The 27,112-nt window shown below is 40.1% G+C and overlaps 1 protein-coding gene across 1 annotated transcript in view; it reads right to left on the bottom strand.

Annotated features, from left to right (window-relative positions):
* The window catches only part of unm_sa1614 (un-named sa1614), a 256,372-nt gene that overhangs the window by 168,433 nt on the left and 60,827 nt on the right, over positions 1 to 27,112 (bottom strand). Inside the window, exons 2-3 of the mRNA XM_043709987.1 lie at positions 8,700 to 8,772; positions 6,527 to 6,672 (exon numbers count right to left, since the gene is read on the bottom strand). Coding sequence (XP_043565922.1) covers positions 6,527 to 6,672; positions 8,700 to 8,772 — 219 coding nt within the window. The remainder of the gene's footprint in view (positions 1 to 6,526; positions 6,673 to 8,699; positions 8,773 to 27,112) is intronic.

The raw sequence follows: 27,112 nt of genomic DNA, 5'->3' as shown, positions 1-27,112 counted from the left end.
AGCATTCCTTATACCTACCAGCCTTCTCTTTCACCCTGACAGGAATATACTTTCTCTGGATTCTTGTTATCTCATTTCTGAAGGCTTCCCATTTTCCAGCCGTCCCTTTACCAGCAAACATCTGCCTCCAATGAGCTTTCGAAAGTTCTTGCCTAATACCTTGAAAATTGGCCTTTCTCCAATTTAGAACTTCAACTTTTAGATCTGGTCTATCCTTTTCCATCACTATTCTAAAACGAATAGAATTGTGGTCGCTGGCCCCAAAATGCTCCCCTACTGACACCTCAGTCACCTGCCCTGCCTTATTTCCCAAGAGTAGGTCAAGTTTTGCACCTTCTCTAGTAGGTATATCCACATACTGAATCAGAAAATTGTCTTGGACACACTTCAGAAATTCCTCTCCATCTAAAACCTTTAACACTGTGGCAGTTTCAGTCGATGTTTGGAAAGTTAAAATCCCCTACCATAACTACCCTATTATTCCTACAGATAGCGGAGATCTCCTTACGTGTTTATTTCTCAATTTCCCTCTGACTATTGGGGGGTCTATAATACAATCCCAATAAGGTGACCATCCCTTTCTTATTTCTCAGTTCCACCCAAATAACCTCTCTGGATATATTTCCGGGAATATCCTCCCTCAGCACAGCTGTAATGCTATCCTTCATCAAAAATGCCACTCCCCCTCCTCTCTTACCTCCCTTTCTATCCTTCCTGTAGCATTTGTATCCTGGAACATTAAGTTGCCAGTCCTGCCCATCCCTGAGTCATGTTTCTATAATTGCTATGATATCCCAATCCCATGTTCCAAACCATGCCCTGAGTTCATCTGCCTTCCCTGTTAGGCCCCTCGCATTGAAATAAATGCAGTTCAATTTATTAGTCCTACCTTGTCCCTGCCTGCCCTGACTGCTTGACTCACTTCTGTTCTCAGCTGTACCCGTCTCAGACCGATCTCTTTCCTCACTATCTCCCTGTGTCCCACCCCACCACCTTACTAGTTTAAATCCTCCCAAGCAGTTCTAGTAAATTTCCCTGCCCGTATATTAGTCCCCTTCCAATTTAGGTGTAATCCGTCCTTCCTGTACGGGTCACTTCTACCCCAAAAGAGATCCCAATGATCCAAAAATGTGAATCCTTCTCCCATACACCAGCTCCTCAGCCATGTATTCATCTGCTCTATCCTCCTATTCCTGAGCTCACTAGCTCGTAGCACTGGGAGTAATCGAGATATTACTACCCTTGAAGACCTCCTTTTTAAATTTCTGCCTAACTCTGTAATCTCCCTTCAGAGTCTCAACCTTTTCACTTCCAATGTCGTCGGTTCCAATGTGGACAATGACCTCTTGCTGGCCCCTCTCCCCTGTAAGAACATTCTGCAATCTCTCTGAGACATCATTGATCCTTGCACCAGGGAAACAACACACCATTCTGCTTTTTCTTTGCTGGCCACAGAAACGTCTGTCTGTACCTCCAACTACTGAATCCCTGAGCACAATTGATCTCTTGGAAGCCGACGTACCCCTCGTTGCATTAGAGCCAGTCTCAACACCAGAAATTTGGCTGTTCGTGCTACGTTCCCCTGAGAATCCATCACCCCCTACATTTTCCAAAACAGCATACCTGTTTGAAATGGGTATATCCACAAAAGTCTCCTGCAATAGCTGCCTACCTCTCTTCCCCTTCATGGAGTCAACCCATCAATGTGACTGTATCTGAGACTTTCCCCCCTTCCTGTATCTGCCATCCATCACATACTGTTGCCGTTGCAAATTCCTCATCACTTCTATCTGTCTCTCCAACCGATCCACTCGATCTGATACGATTCGCATCCAACAGCATTTATGGCAGATATAATCCGCAGTAACACTTAAACTCTCTTTAAACTCCCACATCTGACAAGGAGTACATATCATTGCAAAGGCCATTTTTGCTCCTTCACAATCTATCTTTAATGAGGCTATCGTGCCCGCCTCTACCACCTCTGCTGGCAACGCGTTCCAGGCACCCGCCACCCTCTGCGTAAAGAACTTTCCACACATATCTCCCCTAAACATTTCCCCTCTCACTTTGAACTCGTGATCCCTAGTAATTGAGTACCCCATTCTGGGGGAAAAGCTTCTTGCTATCCACCATGTCTGTTCCTCTCATGATTGTGTAGACCTCAATCAAGTCCCCCCTCAACTTCCATCTTTCTAATTAAAATAATCCTAATCTACTCAACCTGTCTTCATAGCTAGTGCCTTCCATACCAGGCAACATCTGAATAAACTTCCTCTGCACCCTCTCCAACATATCCACATCTCTTTGGTAACATGGCAACCAGAACGGTACGCAGTATTCCAAATGTGGCCGAATCAAAGTCGTATACAACTGTAACATGATCTGCCAACTCTTGTACTCAACACCCCGTCCGATGAAGGAAAGCATGCCGTATGCCTTCTTGACCACTCCCTTGACCTGCATTGCCATCTTCAGGGAACAATGGACCTGAACACCCAGATCTCTTTGTACATTCCTGCTTTTATAAGAAAGTCCTCTCAAAATAAATACTAGCATTGCAAATGCCTTCCTAACCACTGATTCAACCTGCAAGTTTACCTCGAGAGAATCCTGGAGTAGAACTCCCAAGGCTCTTTGAACTTCAGACTTCTGAATTTTTTCACCATTTAGAAAATAGTCCATGCTTCTACTGTTCCTACCAAAGTACATGACCTCACACTTTCCCACATTGTACTCCATCCGCCACTTCTTTGCCTACTCCCTTCTCTTGTCCAAATCCTCTGCAGCCTCCCCAACTCCTCAATGCTACCTGTCCCTTGAGCTATCTTTGTATTATCTACAAACTTAGCCAGAATACCCTAAATTCCTTCATCTAGATCGTTAATGTATAAAATGAAAAGTTGTGGTCGTAACACTGAGCCTTGCAAAACACGTGTCACCGGCTGCCACGCTGCTTTCTGCCAGACAGCCAAGGTTCTATCTATGCTAGCACCTTGTCTTTAACACCATAGGCCCTTAAATTACTCAGGAGCCTCCTGTGCAGTACTTTGTCAAAGGCCTTCTTGAAGTCTAGGTAGACAACATCCATTGGCTCTCCTAGGTCTAACTTGCTCGTTATTTCCTCAAAAGAATTCTAGCAGATTTGTCAGGTATGTCTTCCCATTGATGAAACCATTCTGACTTTGCCCTATTTTACCATTCACTTCCAAGTATTCAGATATCTCATCCTTCACAATGGATTCCACGATATTAATCACAACCGAGGTTAGGCTATTTGGTCTGTAATTTTCTGTCTTTTGTCTTACTCTCTTTTTAAACAGGAGTGTCACGTTAGTGGTTTTCCAGTCCTCTGGGAACCTCCCTGATTCTACTAATTCCTGAAAGATCACCACTAACACCTTCACTGTCTCTTCAGCTAGCTCCTTTAGAACTCTGGGGTGTAGTCCATCTGGTCCATGTGGTTTATCCACCTTCAGGCCATTCCAGTTTTCTAGCACCTTCTCCTTGGTGATGGACACCATACTCAGCACTGCCCCCTCACTCTCTGTAATCTTGGGGAAATTGCTCATGTCTTCCACTGTAAAGACTGACGTGAAGTAATTGTTCAGTTCCTTGGCCATTTCCTTGTTCCTCACAACTATCTCTCCAGTATCATTTTCCAGCAGCCCAATGTCTGCTTTTACCTCGTTTGCCCTTTATATATCGAAATAAACTCCTTTATGCAATTGGCTAACTTACCCTCATGTTTAATCTTCTCCCTCCTTTTTTTTTGTTGCCCTCTGTTGGTCTTTGTAAGCTTCCCAATCCTCTGGTTTCCGACTGTTCTTTGCTATTTTATATGCTTTATCTTTTGCTTTTATGCTGTCCCTGACTTCCCTAGTCAGCCATGGTTGCCTCATCCTCCCTGTACCACGCTTCTTTTTCTTCGGTATGAATCTCTGCTATGTCTCCAAAATTGCTCCCAGAAACGCCTGCCATTGCTGAAATACCGTTACCTCTGATTCTATCCTCTCTCTCTCAAACTGCAGAGTAAATTCGATTATGTTATGATTCCTGCTTCCTAATGGTTCCTTCACCTTAAGCTTCCTAATCAAGTCTGCCTTATCGCACAACACTAAATCCAGTATTGCCTGTTCCCTTGTAGGCTCCATCATAAGCTGCTCCAGAAAACCATCTCATAGACATTCCACAAATTCCTTTTCTTGTGAACCACTATCAACCTGATTTTTCCAGTCTACCTGCAAATTGAAATCCCCCATGATCACTGTAACTTTGCCTTTCCTACACATTTCTTCTATTTCCTGGTGTATCTTGTGTCCCAGCTCCTAATTACTGTTTAGAGGCCTATGCATGACTCTAACTGTGGTGTTTTTACCTTTGTGGTTGCTCAATTCTACACCATCTGACCCTACTTCGCTTCTTGCTATTGATTTCATTTCTTACTAATAAGGCAACCCCACCCCCTTTTGCCCACCTGCCTATCTTTTCGATAGGATGTATATCCTTCAATATTCAGCTCCCAATAATGATCCCCTTGCAACCATGTCTCTGTTACGCCCACCGCATCATACCTGCCGATTTCAAATTGCACTGTCAAGTAGATGCTTGTGTTTTATCTGTACTGGAATAGTTTGGCTAAAGGCTTGGTTAATTCTGCTTTCTAATGCTACATCATGTAAGGGCTACATTTACATGCTACCAGCACTGAAGGTTCTTCCTTTATTCCAACAACAGAACTTTAGACCCACAAAAACATGTATCTTTAATTCTGCTAGGAGAATAAGGGAGCCTTTTTTTAAACAATGTAATAGTGAGATGGCTGTGCACAGTGTTCTGCAACTCAACTAATGAAATTAGAAGATGTAAACCAGTCTGACCATAGCCTTTTTCATTAGTGACGTTTCTTGTATGGATGCAATGAAGTAAGAACAATCAAGCTGATTTATAATTATATCTCTCCAACAAATAATGTTCCAGCCAAAACAGCCTCACTATTTGTGAAAAACATTGTACCTTCTTTTGGCTCTTATTCTACTGACCTTCATGTTGGCTCAATCTTAAAATGAAAACCTGCTGTGTCACATACATGCATGCTTCATGTATTGGTACTGCCTGTCTTTAAGCACTTACCTTTCATGATAATCTGATGCTCAGGCAGACTTGTGCTTTAGCATACATGCATCATGATCAAACATTACACTGACTTCGCTACTGGTCAGCAGACCAGAGCAATTGCACAGAGTTTCGTCCTTGGCAGTTATGTGAAACAGCTGTAATGGTTTGTACCATTAGGTGCTGTCATTTGTATAATTTTTTTTAAAGCACTAAAAATATTGAAGAGCAAAGCTTCAGCTACAGCAAAATTACTAAGTCAAGATGGCTCACAAGCAACAAACTCAGACGTCAAATTAACATTATGTCAAAATAAAGCTATTATTTTGTATTTGACAAATGATATTTTTCCAACATTTTTAGAGTAAAAGAAGTGCATTTCACCAAAATTGGTGAATTGAAGAAAACAAACTGAAATGTCTGTTTGTGACTGTAATCTTGCAGCTACCCTATCGTTGAATCCCAACAGGGAAGCAAATCATCTGGCCTTCTGATTCCCTGAAGAGCATTCCACTCACCCACCCTACTACCCTATTCCTGTAACCCTACATTTCGGATGGCTAATCCACCAAGACTGCACATCTTTGGATTGTGGGAGGAAACCAGAGCACTCAGAGGAAACCCATGCAGACAACGTACAAACTCTATACAAACAGTCACCCTAGGGTGGGATTGAACCCAGGTCCCTTCTACTGTGAGGTAGCAGTCCTAACTACGGAGCCACCATGCCACCCCAAATCTATTGTAATGTTAGTGCACATTTAGTGGAACACCTAGAGAAATGGAATAAATGGCTCTTTGCTTGCTCACCTACATAGACCATCATTCTAGTACCTCAATTTTAAGACTCGTGACCTCGTTTCAAATCTGACCATCGCTTCATGTTGCCCTATCTCTGTAATTTCCTCCAGCCCTACAACCACCTGAGATATCTGTACTCATCATTCATTATTACATTAAAAAATTGCTATATGGAAGATGCTGGCATTGTCCAGGAATATTTAATTCAAATTGATCAACAGTTGGACACACTATCAGTGTCCTAAAACAATCTGCTGATAATCTTTACTAACTGTTGGCAAACAGATGAAAAATCGTGCACTTGCGAATGAGATGCCATGAACAATTTAGAAATGTTATGTCTGTTTGTTTTCCAATCATTTCCAGTTTTTTTTTTAAAATGATTACAAAAGTCATTGAAGCATTTGTTAAAAAAAATTATAGTGGTTATATGCCCTATTCTAAACTACTCCACAGTCAGGAATATGGTGCTCTGTAACTGAGCTCTTGAAAAGGATTATTCTAAGAGTTATATTCAGTGAAAAACATCCTTTAACAGTACTGCACTGGCTTAATTCGGGTTCAGTGACTTTTACAGAGCTTACTTTCACAGAAACAATGCAGGCCTTACCAGGTTTTTCATTGGTGTCAGCAGTTCTTTGGAAGACTCTGCAAATTTACTGAAAGCTTCAGCCAGTACTGACTCTTCATTACTTTGGAAATTAGCTACAAGTTTTTCCAGCTCATTAATGAATGTTTCCTGAAGGGAAACGTCTTCTGCAAAAGTAGATAGGAAAAACTAGAGTTATTTCAAGACAACAACGACTTACAAATAGGAGTTTGAGAAAATTGCAATCACATAGAAGTAAGACTTAGCAAATTGGTGGGACTGTGGGTTGACAATTCCCCATGTCCTGGTAGTTTTCATCCAAGAGTTTTAAGTTAAATTAACTTATGAGATTGACGATACATTGGTTTTAATTTTTCAAAATTCACAAGGTTCAGGAAAGGTTCCATTAGACCAGAAACTAGCTAACGTAATTCCAAAAGTGATTTATTCAAAAATGGAGGAAGACAGGAGCAAAATATAGGTCAGTCAATTTAACATCACCCAGAGGGAAATTCTTAGCAGTTATTATTAAATATGTCATAATAGGGCACTGACCTAAATTCCAAGTAATAAGGCAGAGTCAACATAGTTTTATGAAAGGCAACTCATGTTCAACCAACTTATTGGAGATTTTGAAAAAGTAACATATATTGTGGGTAAAGTTGATCCAGTGAATGAATTGCACTTAGATGTTCATAAGGCATTCGATAAGATGCCACATCATTGGTTATTATGGAAAATAAAAACTCATAGTGCAGGGGTAACATACTGGCACAGATACAAAATTGGCTAACCAACAGAGAAGGCACAAATGTGCCAAATTCTTTTGGCACAAAATAACAAGTGGTATGCACAGGGATTAATGCTATGAACTCTACTGTTTACAATCGGTATAAATTACTAGAAGGGATTAAACATACAGTTGTTAAATTTGCTGATGACACAAAGACAGGTAGGAAAATAAATTGTGAAGAGAACATAGGAGGCTATAATCAGAAATAAATAGCTCAGATCAGTGGAAAACAATCTGAAAAATTCGGTATCGTGAAAAAATATGAAAATGTGAAATTGCCCATTCTGACGAACGTTTTTTCAGTGGTGAGAGAATACAGAACTCGGTGATGTAAAACGATCTGGGTTTCCAAGTTGCATGAATTGTAAAAGGTTAGTATGCAGGTACAGTAAGTAATTAGGAAAACTAATATAGCATTATTACTTATTGTGAGGGAATTGAATACAAAAAGGAGGTAAGTTTCAATTACGCAAGGCATTTGTGATACATCCAAAATACTGCTCAATGTATCCATTTCGCAAATGCATTTGAGGCTGTTAAGAGAAGATTTATTAGACTAACATCTGGAATGGACTAATAGTTTTATGAAGTGGAATGGACTATTTGTCATACAAGGAGAAACTAGACGGGCTTGTCTCAAATCTGTTCAGGTTTAAAAGAGTAAGAGGTGACTTGACTGAAATATACTAGATCCTAAGGGAACTTGATAGGGTGGATGTAGAAAAGATGGTCCCTTTGATAGGAGAATCTAAAACTATGGGTCACTGTTTAACAATTTGGGGTTGCTCATTTAAGGCAGGTAAAAGATTTTTTTCTCTCTAGGGGTTGAGAGTCTTTAAAATTCCCTTCCCCAAAGGCAATGAAGGCAGAACCTTTGAATAGTTCTATATTCAGAGGTAGATGGATTCTTGTCAGGCACAGTGTTGAAAGGTTATTGGGGGTAGGCAGGAATTTGAAGGTGAAGTTAAAATCAAATCAACCATGATCTTGTTCAATGGTGGAACAGGTTTGAATGACTAAGTGGCCCACTCAGGCTACTAATTAGCATGTTCATATCAAGTCTTTGATGTAGGACTAGGAGTACAAATATATGTTTTCGTAAGAGATTAAGTAGTTCACTGAAATGTTTGGTTGTATAGAAGATTAAGTAGATGAAGGGATTTAAATGTTTGAATGGGATTTTATAACTGACTTTGTTAGAATTAAAAATCGGCATTATAACTTTGTTTTATTTCAACTTAGTGTGACTTCTGATGTCTGCCCATGGTGGATTTTGGGTAAATTGGTATGGATGGTGTAAGTGCAGAGTAGTGGGTGGGATAGTGGCATCTGTTATAACAACTATTCCATTAACCTTTTTTGATTGTAAGGACAGCTAATGCACTTCGACTTATCATTTACCTTGACCTGAGGTATATCTCACTTTGACTGCTTTCTTCATTTTCTGGAGTACAGACCTGTCTTTGTCTAAACTCTAAGGAGAGAAAAAAAACACAAGGAGAAAACATCAGGCGACTGAAATATTAGTATTGTCAACAACAGTTTTTATTCTTCAATTGTGGATTATATATGAGCAATGTTGTGAATAAAGGAGTGATGAAAAGCAAAGCTTGAGCAGTTTGCTCATTACTAAACTTGTAATAATCCATGTAACTCAGATATGAGCAAGAATTTCCATCGACCTTCTGGCACATTCCTACTGTAAATTAGTTTCAAATGAGCAATGGACCTAGGAAACAGAAAGGAGGTTACAGAGATAGGGTATGTTGAAGGCCATTGAGGGATTTTGATATAAGAATAAAATTTTGAAACTGATTAAGGCATACAAAGCCAAAGCAGGGCCACGCTCAAAGGGTTGATGGGTGATAGTGTGACTTTAGATATGAGAAGTATCATTCAGGATGACCTTAAGTTATTGAACAGTGAAATATTAGGGGTTGGCAAGCAAGCATTGGAACAGTTCAATCTTGAAGTCACATGTTTCCTTGGGTTGGTGATGTCATTTCCTGTGGTGATGTCATTTCCTGATCTTTTTCTCAGGGTTGGTAAATGGGATCTAAGTCAATGTGTTTGTTGATAGAGTTCCGGTTGGAATGCTATACTTCTAGGAATTCTCGTACATGTCTCTGTTTGGCTTGTCCTAGGATGGCTGTTTTGTCCCAGTCGAAGTGGTGTCCATCCTCATCTGTACATAAAGATACTAGTGAGAGTGGGTCATGTCTTTTTGTGGCTAGGTGACATTCATTCACTGATGATGTTACCTAGTATGGTGACGAAACATCTGAAAACAAACTTTCCAGTTCAGTGAGCAAACTTACATCTACAACCTCAACCTGAGCTTCTCAAAACTTGAAGTAATAGTTAAGGGCCTAACAACAGAGTAAGGTAGGGATGGAAATAAGAAATATTAAAGAGGTAGAAGTTGGCGATACTAATGATAGAATGGATATGGGGTTAGAAATATATAAAATTACACGAATTGCAACACAGAAGCAAAACATTTCACTTTTAAGTATGCATTCATTTATCTTCCACATGAGCAATATTTCAAATTGCAAGTGCTGTGACAATTCCTATATCCCTTTTTTCCCCATTCAGTCAAGCCATGTATTTAATCTTTTTTTAAACAATAACATGAACTCCGTTTCAATCACTAACTACAACAGTGCTTTCTACAGCCTCACAACATTCTATTTGAAGAAGTACCTCTACCCTCCTTCATATAGTTTACTTTTAATAATGTAGACACTGCAACAGCTGGAAACAGTTTCTTTTTATTCTATCCCATTCCTTCACAACCTTCACCAAATTATAACTTATTCTCTGTTCTAGAAAAGCAGAACAAATTTTTCAAGTTTATTTTTCATATTCATATTTTCTCATACTAGTCATAGCATCCTTGTAAATTTGGCCAGTTACTGTAATTGCTTCAATGCCTTCCTATAGTGTAGCTACTAAATACATGCTCCAATTATGGCTTGACTAAGATTGCATATGGATTTACACTTTATTATTCAACATCCCTTTTCAAAGCCTAGTTTTCCATTATCTTAGTGATCTCATCCACATAGTGTGCTGTAAATATCATGTGAACACATCTCTCCAAAATTTCTCTGCGCTCCTAGAACATATAATTTACCTCATTTGAAATATAACCTCACATTTGCTGACATTGTTTGCTACCCTTTTATGTTAATCCTCAATCTTAGCGGTATCCATTTGGAGTTTCTTTTGGTCACCAAAGTTATAATGCAGGAGTAAAATAACACTGCCAATGTTAATCCTGTTTGTAAATCTGGACATCACTTCCTCATGTTCTGCATAATTTTAATAAAAAGATGTTTTTTTAACCAATACATGAGAAGCCCAATAAGAGGATATGCAATTCTGGATTTAGTTCTGTGAAATGAAGATAGACAAGTGGGTGAAGTAACAGTGGGTGACCATATCTGGGATAGTGATCACAATTTGGTTAGATTTAGTATTATTGTGGAAAAGGACAGAGATAAATCAGGAATAGAAGTTTTAAACTGGGGGAAGGCATATTTTATAAAACTGATAAATCATTTGGTTGAGATGGGCTGGACAGAACTGCTAAAGGATAAATCAGTGGTAAACCAATGGGAGGCACTAAAAAGTGAGAGCCTTATGATTCAAAGCAGATATGTCCCCTCCAAAAATATAAGAGTGGCATTGCCAAATTTAGACCACATGGTTATCTAAAAAAAAAATGGGGAAGATTAAACAGAAAAAAAAAGCGGATGACAATCACAAAAATCTCAACACTGTAGATAGCCTACAGGACTATAGAAAGTACAGGGATCAAGTTAAAAGAGAAATAAGGAAATCAAAGGGACAGCATGAAAAATATTAACAAGTAAAATAAAAGAAAACCCAAAGATGCTTTACCAGTATATAAAGAGCAAAAGGATAGTTAAGGAATAGAGATGAAGAAGAAAACAGAGTCATAGAGATATACAGCATGGAAACGGACCCTTCGGTCCAACCTATCCATGCCGACCAGATATCCCAACCCAATCTAGTCCCACCTGCCAGCACCCAGCCCATATCCCTCCAAACCCTTCCTATTCATATACTCATCCAAATGCCTCTTAAATGTTGCAATTGTACCAGCCTCCACCACTTCCTCTGGCAGCTCATTCCATACACGTACCACCCTCTGTGTGAAAAAGTTGCCCCTTAGGTCTCTTTTATATCTTTCCCCTCTCACCATAAATCTATGCCCTCTAGTTCTGGACTCCCCGACCCCAGGGAAAAGACTTTGCCTATTTACCCTATCCATGCCCCTCATAAATTTGTAAACCTCTATAACGTCACCCCTCAGCCTCCAACGCACTAGAGAAAACAGCCCTAGCCTGTTTAGTCTCTCCCGATAGCTCAAATCCTCCAAGTCTGGTATCATCCTTGTAAACCTTTTCTGAACCCTTTCAAGTTTCACAGCATCTTTCCGATAGGAAGGAGACCAGAATTGCATGCAATATTCCAACAGTGGCCTAACCAATGTCCTGTACAGACGCAACATGACCTCCTACCTCCTGTACTCAATACTCTGACCAATAAAGGAAAACATACCAAATGCCTTCTTCACTATCCTATCTACCTGCGACTCCACTTTCAAGGAGCTATGAACCTAATGCAAAATACTCGTTTAGTATCTCCCCCAATTTTCTGCAGCTCCACACAAAGGCTGCCTTGTTGATTCTCTCCCTAGTTACCCTTTTGTTCTTAATGTATTTGTAAAAACTCTTTGGATTCTCCTTAATTCTATTTGCCAAAGCGATCTCATGTGCCCTTTTTGCCCTCCTGATTTCCCTCTTAAGTATATTCCTACTGCCTTTATACTCTTCTAAGGATTCACTCGATCTATCCTTGAAGCAGGTGGGGAATTCAGATTGTGGCAAGGCAAGGTTAAATATTTCAGTGAATACTCCCTCCAGCTGGTCCACACAGGATCCGAGTGCATGGCTGGGGACTCCATTTGGGCCAGCCACGCCTCCTAATCCTTATTTAGACCTACTACGTGGTTTCTGTCCTTCTGTTCATCTCATGTTCATACGTCTATCAAGACTTTAAACATTGCTAACATGCCTACTTCCACCACCTACACTGGCCGTGTGTTCCAGGCACCCACCACCCTCTGTGTGAAATATTTAGCGCACACTTCTCCCCTAAAATTTCCCCTTCTCACATTGAATCTGTGCTCTCTTGTAGTTGATCTTTCCAACCTGGGAAAAAGCCTCTTACTATCCAACCTATCTATGTCTCTCATAATTTTGTAGATGTCTATGAGGCTGCCCCAACTCTCCTCCTAACTAAAACTCTCCAGACCAGGCAACATCATAGTGAAGCTTCTCTGTACCCTTTCCAAAGCATCTATGTCCTTCTGGTAGCACAGCAATCAAAACTGCACACAATATTCCAATTGTGACCTAACTAAACTTTTATACCACTATAACATAACTTGCCAACTTTTATATTCGATGCTCCAGCTGATGAAGGCATTCTTTCTTATCCATTTTATTCACCTGTGTTGCCACTTTCAGGAATCTGTGGAACTGTACGACCAGATCCCTTTGTATGTCAATGCTTCTAAGGGTTCTGCCATTTTTTGTATAATTTGATCATTCAGAATGCATCACCTCACATTTGTCCAGATTAAACTTCATTTGCCATTTCTCTGCCTAAATCTGCTATCTGTCTATATCCTTTGACAATATTCCTCACTATCTGCAATCTTGGCATCATCTGCAAACTTAATAATCAGACCACCTACATTTTCCTCCAGATCATTTATATATATTTCAAGGGAAAAAAGGTTCCAGCACTGATCGCTGTGGACACTAGTTACTGATCTCCATTTGGAAAAGCACCCTTCTACCACTACTCTCTGCCTTCTATGACCAAGCCAGTTTTGTTTTCATGAGCCATTCACTCCGGATCCCATGAGATTCTACCTTCTGTACCAGCCTGCCATGAGGTACCTTATCAAATGCCTTACTAAAGTCAACGTTCATTGTCCTTCTCTCATCAATCTTCTGATTGTTACCTCCTCAAAAAAGCTCAATCAAATTGGTGAGACATGACCTTCCAGATGTAGGTTTGCACGCTGAGCTGGAAGATTCATTTCCAGATGTTTTGTCACCCTCCTCGGTAACATCTTAAGCAGGCCTCCGGGCGAAGCACTGTTGATAATTCCTGCTTTCTATTTATATGTTTGAGGTTCTGGATGTAGGTTTGCTCTTTGGGTTGGTGATGTCATTTCGTGTTCTTTTTCTCAGGGTGGTAGATGGTAGACACATTGAGTTAGACCCCATCTATCACCCCCTGAGAAAAAGAACAGGAAATGACATTGCCACAGGAAATGACGTCACCACAGTAAATGACCACACCAACCCAAAGAAACCCAAACATATAAATAGAAAGCGGGCTTCGCCCGGAGGCCCGCTGAAGATGTTACCTAGGAGGGTGATGAAACGTCTGGAAATGAACCTTCCAGCTCAGCGAGCAAACCTACATCCAGAACCTCAACCTGAGCTACAAATCTTCTCAAAACTCGCTAATATGACTGTCCCCATGCTGCCTATCACTAACAAGTCCAGTCACTTCCAAATACTGGGATTTGTTCTATCTGGACCATGTGGTTTAATCTTTGAAGGTTGTAGCTTCCATTTATTTAGCCATGATATCTGATATAACAGGATAGAGATACTTGTTCCCATGTCAAGTTTAAAAAATATCAGGATGTTCATTGACTCGAACAGATTATGTGGAATTTGAGTTTGTTAAATCATTAATTTCCCATAAGATTGACTCTGGTATATTGTCTAACGGAGGTATATCATCTAATGCAGATACTCCTTCTCATGGGATTACTCTATTGCATTAACTTCTCTGTGTTTGTATGACTACCCCATTTTTGCAACTCTCACTGTATCCTATGTCTACGCATCTTCTGGCATGACCTACAGTCTCGCAGATGCAGCATTCTTTCATAGACTGAGCATTGCTATGGTGTTCCACAGCATTAGCACTAACTCTGAGTATTTGCCATTTGGGTTACTTACTGTGTTAGATTATAACATATCTCTTTACAATGTCAATAACTTATAAAGTGAATGGGTTCTGTTACTCTCTGGAGGTGGGGCTTTCTTTTCTCAAGATCTGTCTGAGTGTCTTTCTGGTTTTTGTTTCCAGCATGACCCACATAAATACTCTAAAATTAAATCATTCTTATCCTCAGAAATCAAATAAAGATTCATTAAAAATTTCAATAACAATTCTGTCTCTTATGATTTCTGCTTTCAAACTCCATAGTCACAGTTTTCTACTAATCTGTATTAATCATTACGTATTAATGATATTACGTTCAGATTACCCTGGAAGCTGAACTCCTCTACAAATTTGGGCTCATTCAATAATTTTATTAGTTTTCAAAATAAGATGCTCATTAAAAGCTTTTAATACTTTATCAAAAATATCTGTACTGTCTTTGATATCTGTACTGTCTTTGATATCTGTACTGACTTTGATACCGAATTTGTACACACGCCTTGCTGCTGTGCCATCTACTTACACCTTCCTCAACTGCTTGAAACGTTTAAACAAACTTACGAGTTTCAATAACTTGTTTTTTTAAAAATCCAGCAGCAATTCCTTCCTCATTCCTTTATCTGTAATCCTTATTCTAATTCAGTCTAAAATCAAAACAAGGAAAAGGAACATAATACAGTCATAAAATATTCAAGAAGACAAGTTTGCTGATGACACCACCAATTTAGGCCAGATCTCAAACAATGACAAGTCAGAATACAGGAAAGAGATAGAATGTTTGGTGGGTGGTGTAAACTTCAGCAAAACGAAAGAGCTGGTCATTCAAGAAGCAAGGTGGAGGCCGTCTACATCAATGGTGCTGAGTTGTAGATGGTTAGGAGCATCATTTCCTAGGAGTGATGATCGCCAACAATCTGACGTGGTTCACTCACATTAATGCTACAGTCAAAAAAGCTCAACAATGCCTCTACTTCCTCAGGGGGTTAAGGAAATATCCAGAATGGCACTTACCAATTTTTATAGAAGCACAATAGAAAGTGTTGCATCTGGATGCATCACTGCTTGGTACAGCAATTGCTCTGCCCAAGACTGTAAAAAACTGCAGAGAGTTGTGAACACACCCTATCAATTGCGCAAGCCGACCTTCCATCCATTGACTCCGTGTATACTTCTCGCTGCCTCAAGAAGGCAGCTAACATCATTGGAGACCCATCCCACCCCAGTTATAATCCCTTTCAACCTCTTCCATTGGGCAGAAGATATCTGCTATAGGAAGGATGTTGTGAAACTTGAAAAGGTTCAGAAAAGATTTACAAGGGTGTTGCCAGAATTGGAGGGTCGAGCTATGGGGAGAGGCTGAATAGCCTGGGGCTTTTTCCCTGGAGTGTCAAAGACTAAAGGGTGACCTTACAGAAATTTATAAAAGCATGGATACAGTGAATAACCAAGGTCTTTTCCCCAGGTGGGGGAGTCTAAAACTACAGGGCAGAGGCTTAAGGTGAGAGGGGAAAGATTTAAAAGGAACCTAAGGGGCAACTTTTTCATGCAGAGGGTGGTCCATATATGGAATGATCTGCCAGGGGAAGTGGTGGAGGCTAGTACAATTACAACATTTAATAGGTATCTGGATGGATATATGCATAGGAAGGGTTTAAATGGATATGTGCCAAATGCTGGCAAATGAGACGAGATTAATTTAGGATAACAGAGCATGGATGAGTTGGACCAAAGGGTCTGTTTCCATGCTGTACAGCTCTATGACTCGATGAAAGCTCACCACCACCTGAAGTTGGACAAACAGGAGGCTGGAAGAACGCAGCAAGCCAGGCAGCACCAGGAGGTGGAGAAGTCAACATTTTGGGTGTAACCCTTCTTTAGGACTGGGGATGAGTGTAAGGGGAGCTGCAGATAGAGGAGGGGCAGTGTTGGTGGGGTGTTTAGGGTGAGAAGAGGAGTGCAATGGTGAATGATAGATGAACCCAGGTAGAGGGTACAACCTGTTTGGTCGATGGGAGAAATGAATCCAGCTGGTAGCTGTAAGAAAGAGTCAGTCAGAGGAATGAAAAGGAGGGGAAGGGGCTGGAAACAGAATCTGGGGATGGGAATTGCTCAACTATCACTACCTCACCATTCTACCCGTCTCCCTACCCTAAACCACCCCCGCTTACCTGCAGCTCCCCTTATACCCATTCCCAGTCCTGAAGAAAGGTCACACCCAAAAGATTGACTTCTCCATCTCCTGATGCTGCCTGGCTTGCTGTGTTCTTCCTGCCTCTTGTTTGTCTACCTTGGATTCCAGCTTCGACCTCAAGGGCAGCATAAACAGCAAGTAACTGACAGAACAAAGAAATCCCGCAAGCAATGCATCAGAGCTAGGTGCTGCTGTCCTGCTGCACCCAGTCATGAATCGTGGTGATTAATTGAACAACTCACTGAAGGAGGAGGTTCCACAAATATTCCCATCCCCATCCTCAATAATGGAAAGGCACTACACATCAGTGCAAAAGACAAGACTGAAGAATTCACACCAATCTTCAGCCAGAAACGTGCTGAATGGATGATCCATCTCAGCATCCTTGAGTGGTTTCAGCATCATAGTTATCAGTCTTCAGCCAATGTGACATCAAGAAACAGTTGAAGTCACTGGATACTGCTAAGGCTATGGGGCCTGACAACATTCTGGCAATAATACTGAAGACGTGTGCTCTAGAAATCACCAATCCCCTACCCAAGCTGTGCAAATATAGTTGCCAATTTTGACACCCACCCAACAATGTGGAAAATTGACAGTTATGTCCTGTGTGCAAACAGCAGGACAAATTTAACCCAGACAATTACCGTCCCTTCAGTCTACTCTCAATCAACAGTAAAGTGTGGAAGGTGTTGTCAACAGTGTTATCAAGCAGCACCTGCTCAGTGATAAACTGCTCACTGATGCCCAAATTGGATTCCGCCAGGGCCAATGAGCTCCAGACCCCATTCCAGAAAAATCAAACAACTGCAGATGCTGGAAATCAGAAATAAAAGCAGAAATTGCTGGGAAAACTTTCTTCTTTTTGCAGAGTCCTTCTGGGAGATCACCATGAAGAAACAAAAACTTCCAACCCAAGAAAATGTGCCAAGGTTACAGCTAGAACAGGGTGCTAGGCTGAATTCCAACTGCAGAACTATGGGAAAAAAAACTACAACTCTGCAGTTTGACCCTTCAAAGATAGCAAGTGCACAACCTCAAATTTAATTACTTTATACAGCGAATGGTGCATGCGTGGAGCAACCTGCTCAGGGTGGCACTTGCAAGGAAAAAATAAATTACTACTTGAGGGAATGGATAATTATTCATTTTTACAACTGGACTGTCTATCTGCAGTCTCCTTTCTGCTCCAATACTATCTTGTAATAGCATTAACTTAAAATTATTGATTTCAATTTCTGGAGGAAAGCAGTATCCTAGACATGCCATTGAATTTCTATGTTCTTGCATTTTTCTGATAAGATATCTGAAGACTTATATAACTCTCGTGTGTTGTGACATTAGAAAAACTATTTTAGAAAAGTGAGAAAACGATGATCAACTTTCAAATAAAGATCATTTAATTATTCTTTTTGACTGAAAGGTAAGATATGGATTTATCTTTCCCTTGTAGACTAAGCTAATCACTATTAATTTAACAAGAAATAGCTGAGGGGCAAAACTTTCTGCCTAACTGTACTCTCTGTGGTAAGACAATAGTTATTGAAAAAGGCTGAAATTAAATTAAGAGCAATGTGAAAAATGTACTTAGTAAAGCAACTTAATTCTTTTCAAAATTCTGTACATTCTCAATTCACAATGAAATTCACAATTTAACACAATTGCTGTCAGGTTTTCTGTCAATTACATTATTGTTTAGTAAAGTATCTCACTAATAGTGTATATACAGATGTCATTAATGACATTAGCAAACCAGCAACTGCCGCTTCAAATTATGAAAACATCAGGTAGCAATAAAAAATGGGAAAAAGAAAAAGGAAGTTCATCTACACTCCAACCAACAGTCTGTCATAGAGACAAACAGAGCTCAGAGAACATAATCTAGGGAAATTATTGGGGTCCATAAAAAATTATGGATTTTGATTCAGAGGCATTTATTAAACAACAGAGGAATAAAGACTGTCTTCAATTTGAACTCTTCGTGGCTTCAGCAGAAAGTCTAATAATGTGGGCTGGCTCTGTGCCATATGACCTTTATCACCATATATGGAAAAATATGCCCTAAAACCCTTTGCAAGAAATCCCATAAGACTATGAAATGCAACAGAAAGAATTTAACATTTCCTCAGTTGGTATTAGTGTCTACTTTCTGCACTTTTTAGTTCAACAGAACTACCATAAAAAGCAATGTGTTAACCAAATTCCCATTAGAGGTACAACAAAATGTCTGTAGTGTCCTGAATGAATAATATTTAACATCAGAAATATCAAGTCAAGTTAGAAGTGTGAGGCATCCTCCCAAATATACTAGAATTATTGTTATGACACGGGGTAAATCTCTCTGCTAATTTAAATCTGCAACCGAGAAAAGATTTATCACGTGCAGTAATCTGTGAAAGTTTAAGAGGCCAAACACTATTTAAAGTAAAAATTAACAACTTTGTTTCTTAATAATTAACTAACAACTATTTACAAGTCCTTCCTCTAACCTATCTTCTACCTTCCCATTCTACAATACCAGTCCAATAAAACTCTCAATTAAGATTTACAAAAGAAAACTTCTTATCTCAAAATCAGGCAGCTTTCAGTTTTCTCTGTATTCCCAGCTTTTTCTTCTTTTTGGGGGTTCTGCTTCACAGTTTACTGATCGATAAAGGTATCTTTTAAGAGAGGTATATTTTCTGGGCAGTATGCAAATGTCGTTGGCTTGGCAGTTCTCCTCTCAACTGTTCAACTTTCCCTGCTCTTACATCCCCAAAGTATTGGATTGTGTCATTGGTTTTTAAGATTGCCAGTATACTAAAGTCAACCTGGATTGCAGTTTGGCAGTTTTGGGGGTATAATTTAAATTGATTTGTCTAATTCGAATTTGTTTTGTCATTTCCAGGCAACCAGCTACCTTTGCTAGCCCCAGTAGCTGGACCACATGTTACACTGTATCTTTTATCAGAACACTTAGTGTTGTCAGGTAGTTTTGTTTCTAGCTTTCAACTGGCTTAAAGGTACAGTACACCCACATCTTCATATCACTATTTCCATGCAAAATTAGAACTTGTTTACATACATAGTAAAAAATCATGAGAAATCAATCCAGAATTGAGAAGCACGGTCATCAAGAAAAAAAATCATCCAATGTGCAAACAATATCAATTGCAGAGCAGATGTGGTATTATAATCATAACTGTGACAAAGAACAAAGTTCGCCACATGTTTTGTAATGTTAACAAAAAAATCTAATCAAGTGTCTGACATTTGGCTAGAAAGTAAGTAAAGATTTACCAGCTGGCCAATTTAAAAAATATACTTGTGGTTATGCAAATTTCAAAGTTTTGTAAAGGAAAGATTTTCAAAATTTACCAAGACAGTAATTATTACTTGTGGTGAAAATCAAACAGGAAGAACTAAAAGCAATCTCATAAACAGATATTCTGAAGAGACCTCATAGAAAAGATACTGTGAGATGGTTTCCTCTATCACTGCACTCAGCAGCAGCAATGTGTACTATCGACAAGATGCATTGTAGAAATTCAGCAAAGATCCTTCCAAATCCATGACCACTTCCACCTAGAAAGACAAAGGCAGCAGGAATATGAGAATATCATCACTGCAAGTTGTCCTCACAGCTACCCACCATCCTAATTTGGAAATACGTTGTCGTTCCTTCACTGTCGATGGCTCCAAGTCCTGCAATTCCCTCCCTAACAGCACAAGCCTGGATCCATTCTTACCTATTTATTTTTAGACAGAGAATGACCTATAATGGTTTCTCTCTCCACTCTAAAGGGCATTGTTTCTGGTGTTTGTAACGCTCCTATCCTTAGCTCCCGCCTTTTTTTTTTGTTCTTTCATGGATTGTGCATATTGCTGGCTGTTCAGCATTTGTTGCCCATGTTTAATTGGTCATGAGAAGGTATGGTGTACCATGGTGAGTGGTTACATTATAGCAATTTGCCATGGTTTCATCAGCAGCACCTTCTAAACCTCTGAAGTCCACCAGGATTTCAAGGAGGATAAGGGGAATAGATAAATGGAAATACCATCTACAAGTTTTTCTTCAAGCCACACTTTGTCCTGATCCAGAATTATATCACTGCACAAATATAGAAATCGAAAGCATTGTGGATGCTGGAAGTCAGAAACAAAAACAGAAATTGCTGGAGCACTGCAGCAAGCCTGAGACAGCGATGTTAGCAGGGAACATGGTGATGCGTTGAAGTGGCAGGCAACAGGTACACCACCATGTTCCTTGGCCAACACCTCTGTCTCAGGCTTGCTGCAGTGTCCAGCGAAGCTCAGTGCAAGCTGAAAGAACAGCACCTCATTTTCTGCTTGGGAACTCAGTAGCCTTCTGGACTCAATACTGAGTTCAACAATTTTAGGGCTTGAGTACCTTCTTCACCCCCACACACCAGGCCTTGTTATCACATAGCCTGCTATTACACACAATACATTGCAAGTCCCCATTAGCAGCTATTCATTACGGCATAAGGACATAAGGAATGTGAGCAGGAGTAGGCCATCTGGCCCATCCAGCCTGCTCTGCCATTCAATAATATCATGGCTGATCCTTTCATGCACTCAGCTCTGCTTGCCCACTTGCTCACCGTAACCCTTAATTCCTTTACTATTCAAAATCTATCTTTGCCTTAAAAACATTCAACGAGACAGCCTCAACTGCCTCATTGGGCAGGGAATTCCACAGATTCACAATCCTATGAGTGAAGAAACTCCTCCTCAACTTAGTCCTAAATTTGTTCCCTTAATATTTTGAGTCTATGTCCCCTAGTTCACCCACCAGTGAAAACAACCACCTGCTTCTGTCTTATCTATTCCCTTCATAATTTTATACATTTCTATAAGATCCCCCCTCATTCTTCTAAATTCCAATGACATAGCCCCAGTCTCCTCAATCTCTCCTCATAAGCCAACTGTCAACCACCTGGACAATCTTTGTGTCACCTGCAAACCCATTTATCATCTTCCCACATTCTCATCAACAAGATTTATAATATCATAAACAATAAGGGACCCAGCGCTGATCCCTATGGAACACTGCACATCTGCTTCCAGTCACACAAAACAGCCTTCTGCTACCACCCTCCATCTCCTGTCACTAAGCCAATTTTGCATCCAACTTGCCAAGTGCATACTTTGATTTATGCATTTTGTTCCCTAGTACGTTTATACAAAATATTTCCCAAGAATATTATAAAACAATTGAAAGTCCTTTCAATGTAGCAGATGGGTTCAGTTTTAAAAATGCAAAAACTGAAGCATAAAAATTATGCACAAAAACTTAAAACTTAAAAAAAACTAAAAGTAAATTAAAATTAATTAAAAATAATTTGATGAATAAAACCAGGGCCAAACTCAAAAATGGCCTGTGGCCTGACAAAACTAGAATTACTCAGTTTTGATAGATAAATTACAAGGAAAGCCTGTTTTCCTTGAACATTATTATCTGATCAAATTATCAAAAGATTTGGATGTGAATATAAGAGTTATGGTTAATAAGTTTGCAGATGACACCAAAATTGATGGTGTAGGAGAATGAGAAAAAGACTACCTCAGACTACAACAGATGGGCAAATGAGCTGATGAGTGACAGATGGAATTTAATTTAGATAAATGTGAGGTTCTGCATTTTGGTAGGGGAAATTAGGGCAGAACTTATACCCTTAAAGAGACCTTGGGGTGCAGGTTCATTGTTTCTTGAAAGTGGAATCACAAGTAGACAAGGGCAGCACGGGCAACACTGCTGCCTCACAACGCCACTTCCAACCTCGGGTGACTGTCTGTGTGGAGTTTGCATATTCTCTCCATGGCTGTGTGGATTTCCTCCGGGTGCTCCGGTTTCTTCCCACAATCCAAAGATGTGCAAATTACATGAATTGGCCATGCTAAATTGCTTATAGTGTAGGCTATTAGTCAGGGGTAAATATAGGGTAGAGGAATGGGTCTGGGTGGGTTACTCTTCAGAGGGTCGGTGTTGATTTGTTGGGCTGAAGGGCCTGTTTCCACACTGTAGGGATACTAATTCTAATTCTAGACAGTGTGGTGAAGAAGACATTTGGCACTCTTGCCTTTATTGGTCAGTGCACTGTACATAGGAGTTGAGAGGTCATATTGCAGCTGTACAGGATATTGGTTAGGCCACGTTTGGAATACTGCCTTCAATTTTGGTCTCTCTGCTATAGGAAAGATGTTATGAAACTTGAAAGGGTTCAGAAAAGATTCACAAGGTTGTTGCCAAGGTTGGAGGGTTTGAGCTATAAAGAAAGGCTGATTAGGCTGGGACTACCTTCCCTGAAGTATCAAAAGCTGAGGAGTGAACTTATAGAAGTTTAAATAATCATGAGGGGTATGGATAGGGCAAATAGCCACGGTCTTCATCCCATGGTAGGGGAGTCCAAAACTAGAGTAGTAAGTCTATGGAATTAATTGTGACAAAAGGCTGTGGAGGCCAGGTCATTGAGTATATTTAATACTGAGATAGATGGGTTCTTGAGTATCAAGGGGATCAAAGGTTATGGGGAGAAAGTGGCAGAATGAGGTTGAGAAACTTATCAGCCATGATTGAATGGCGGAGCAAACTTGATGTGCTGAATGGCCTAATTCTGCTCGTATGCCTTTATGGTCTTAAAGGCATAGGTTTAAAGTGAGACAAGAAAGATTTAAAAGGGACGAAAGAGGCAACTATTTCACTCAGAGGGTAGTGCATGCATGGAATGAGCTGCCAGAGGACATGGTGGAGGCTGGAACAATTACAACATTTAAAAGGCATCTGGATCGGTATATGAATGGGAAGGGTTTAGAGGATTTGGGCCAAATGCTAGCAAATGAGACTGGATTAATTTAGGATATCTGATTGGTATGGACGAGTTGGACTGAAGGATCTGTTTCGATGCTGTACATCTCTATGAGTCTATCACTCAATCTGTATGCAGTAAAAGTGCTGCTGACATTAGTGAAGCAATCCAACTGGAACTTTTAACATTCTGGGGAAATTTTCCCTTTTTTTAATAGGTCTGAAGGAAAGTATGTGAGTTGGTAGATAATTTACCACCCCCACAGCCAAAATAACTCACTGTATCACCAATCAATCAGGCCACTAAGAGCTGACTGGTGAGCTTCTCAGCAAATCACTGAACACTGGCATCTCAAGTCATCAGAAGCCAGAGGCCAGCAGTTTCTGAGTCCTATATTCTGGCAATTGAGGCTTACTCTAGTGGCGAGAAGTTAAGATCATTTTATACTCTTTTTTTGCACGGTGGGGTCAAAGGGAGATTGGGGTCAAAAGGGTCAAAGGCAAATTTCCCAGTTGGAAGGTTGGCTAAGTTTCATGCCTGCCAGGGAAACAGGTGGTGATGGAGGTTGAAACGCTTAAGAGTCATTAATTTAAGGACTTAATTGGTGTTAGATCAAGAAATTGCCATGGATCATCTTGCCTTCCTCTTAGTTAGAGGCGTGACAAGAGACAGAATAGGGTTCTTTCAGGAAGTGCAGTTAGGCTAAGGGAGTTTGGAGCAAAGACAAATACTATTGTGAAAAATAAAAGAAATAATGTAAATGGAAAAGAGAAATGTGTACAAATGTAATAGTTGTTGTTGTTCTTGCTGGCAGTGAAGAGTACCTCTGACTCAGGTGGGAGCAAAAGCAACTGATGATTTAAAAATCCACTACATCCACTGACTAAGCAACACTTAGATAATCACTAACAATTCAGTAAGAAAACTATTCACAAATTGAGGCATTCTCCAAAGTTGAAGAATGTGTAATATAAACAAACATTTATGTTTGAAAAATGTGAAATTAAATCTAGTCTGTGCATTGGCCACAAATTAAATGTTTACAGAGGCTTAGGCAATAAAGGGAGAAGAGGAAATAGTGATTGATCCAGATAATCATCCAATGCATCTTTCTTGCACGCTGGCATTAGACCATTGTAAACATTAAACCAGTTTTTTCAGCAACTGGTTAACTTAGAATTTACATGGTGCAAATACACACATGATCAAGTGCTGACTGTGCATGGATTACAGATTCTGATACAGCACAGGTTTACAAATTTCTGTTTCTGAAAGACATTTCTACCTAACACCCTAGTACAAAGGCCATGTGTGCTCTGTGATCTAGACAATATCTTTACCACCAATGGTGAAATAACAAGAACACTCGTTATGAATACTTGGTATTGTGATCTTACATTTGGTTCCACGTGTTCCTCCCATCAACTGGAACACTACTAAGATGAAGCGAATCATTAATGAACTAAACTTACTGTTCCATTAATTACGATAATTATCAGATTTGAATCTTTTATATGTTCAATACAAAATAACATGTAAACTTTACCACATTGGTACTGGTGTACTTCACTTTTCAATTATTGCTAAACTGATTGACACTAGAGTCATGGAGATGTATAGCATGGAAACAGACCGTTCGGTCCAACCTGTCCATGCCGACCAGATATCCCAACCCAATCTAGTCCCACCTGCCAGCACCCAGCCCATATCCCTCCAAACCCTTCTTATTCATATAACCATCCAAATGCCTCTTAAATGTTGCAATTGTACCAGCCTCCACCACATCCTCTGGCAGCTCATTCCATACACATGCCACTCTCTGTGTGAAAAAGCTGCCCCTTAGGTCTCTTTTATATCTTTCCCTTCTCACCCTAAATCTATGCCCTCTAGTTCTGGACTCCCAGACCCCAGGGAAAAGACTTTGCCTATTTACCCTATCCATGCCCCTCATAAATTTGTAAACCTCTATCAGGTCATCCCTCAGCTTCTGACATTCCAGAGAAAACAGCTCGAGCCTATTCAGCCTCTCCCGATAGCTCAAATCCTCGAACCCTGGAAACATCCTTGTAAATCTTTTCTGAACCCTTTCACGTTTCACAACATCTTTCCGATAGGAAGGAGGCAAAAATTGCATGCAATATTCCAACAGTGACCTAACCAATATCCTGTACAGCTGCAACATGACCTCCCAACTCCTGTACTCAATACTCTGACCAATAAAGGAAAGCATACCAAACGCCTTCTTCACTATCCTATCTACCTGCGACTCCACTTTCAAGGAGCTATGAACCTGCACTCTAAGGTCTCTTTGTTCCGCAACACTCCCTAATACCTTACCATTAAATGTACAAGTCCTGCTAAGATTTGCTTTCCCAATATGCAGGACCTCGCATTTATTTGAATTAAACTCTATCTGCTACATCTCAGCCCATTGGCCCATCTGGTCAAGATCCTGTTGTAATCTGAGGTAACTCTCTTCGCTGTCCACGACAGCTCCAATTTTGGTGTCATCTGCAAACTTACTAACTGTGTCTCTTATGCTCGCATTCAAATCATTTATGGAAATGACAAAAGGTAGAGGACCCTGCACCAATCCTTGTGGCACTCCACTGGTCATAGGCCTCCATGGGGAACCTTGTCAAACGCCTTACTGAAGTCCATATAGATCATATCTACCGCTTTGCCCTCATCAATCTTCTTTGTTACTTCATCAAAAAAACTCAATCAAGTTTGTGAGACATTATTTCCCATGAACAAAGCCATGTTGACTATCCCTAATCAGTCCTTGCCTTTCCAAATACATGTGCATCTGTCCCTCTGGATTCCCTCCAACAACTTGCCCACCACCAAGGTCAGGCTCACCAGTCTATAGTTCCCTGGCTTGTCCTTACCACCCTTCTTAAACAATGCACCAGGTTTGCCAACCTCCAGTCTTCTGGCACCTCACCTGTGACTATCAATGATACAAATATCTCAGCAAGAGGCCCAGCAATCACTCCTCTACCTTCCCACAGAGTTGTCAGGTACACCTGATCAGGTCCTGGGGATTTATCCACCTTTACGCGTTTCAAGACATCCAGCACTTCCTCCTCTGTAATCTGGACATTTTGCAAGATGTCACCATCTATTTCCCTACAGTCTATATCTTCCATATCCTTTTCTACAGTAAATACTGATGCAAAATACTAATTTAGTATCTCCCCCATTTTCTGCGGCTCCACACAAAGGCTGCCTTGCTGATCTTTGAGGGGCCCTATTCTCTCCTTAGTTACTCTTTAGTCCTTAATGTGTTTGTAAAAACCCTTTGGGTTCTTCTTAATTCTATTTGCCAAAGCTACCTCATGTCCCATTTTTGCCTTCCTGATTTCCCTCTCAAGTAAACTCCCACTTCCTTTATATTCTTCCAAGGATTCACTCGATCTATCCTGTCTATACCTTACATATGTTTCCTTCTTTTTCTTAACCACATCCTCAATTTCTTTAGTCATCCAGCATTCCCTATATCTACCAGCCTTTTCTTTCAACCTGACAGGAATATACTTTTTCTGGATTCTTGTTATCTCAATTCTGAAGGCTTCCCATTTTCCAGCCATCCCTTTACCTGCAAATATCTGCCCCCAATCAGCTTTTGAAAGTTCTTGCCTAATACCATCAAAATTGGTCTTTCTCCAATTTAGAACTTCAACTTTTAGATCTGGTCTATCCTTTTCCATCACTATTTTAAAACGAATAGAATTATGGTC

This window comes from Chiloscyllium plagiosum, chromosome 20, assembly GCF_004010195.1.
Source record: "Chiloscyllium plagiosum isolate BGI_BamShark_2017 chromosome 20, ASM401019v2, whole genome shotgun sequence".
NCBI lineage: Eukaryota > Metazoa > Chordata > Chondrichthyes > Orectolobiformes > Hemiscylliidae > Chiloscyllium > Chiloscyllium plagiosum.
Note: the sequence above shows the minus strand (reverse complement) of the source record. Positions and strands in the feature narration are given on the sequence as shown.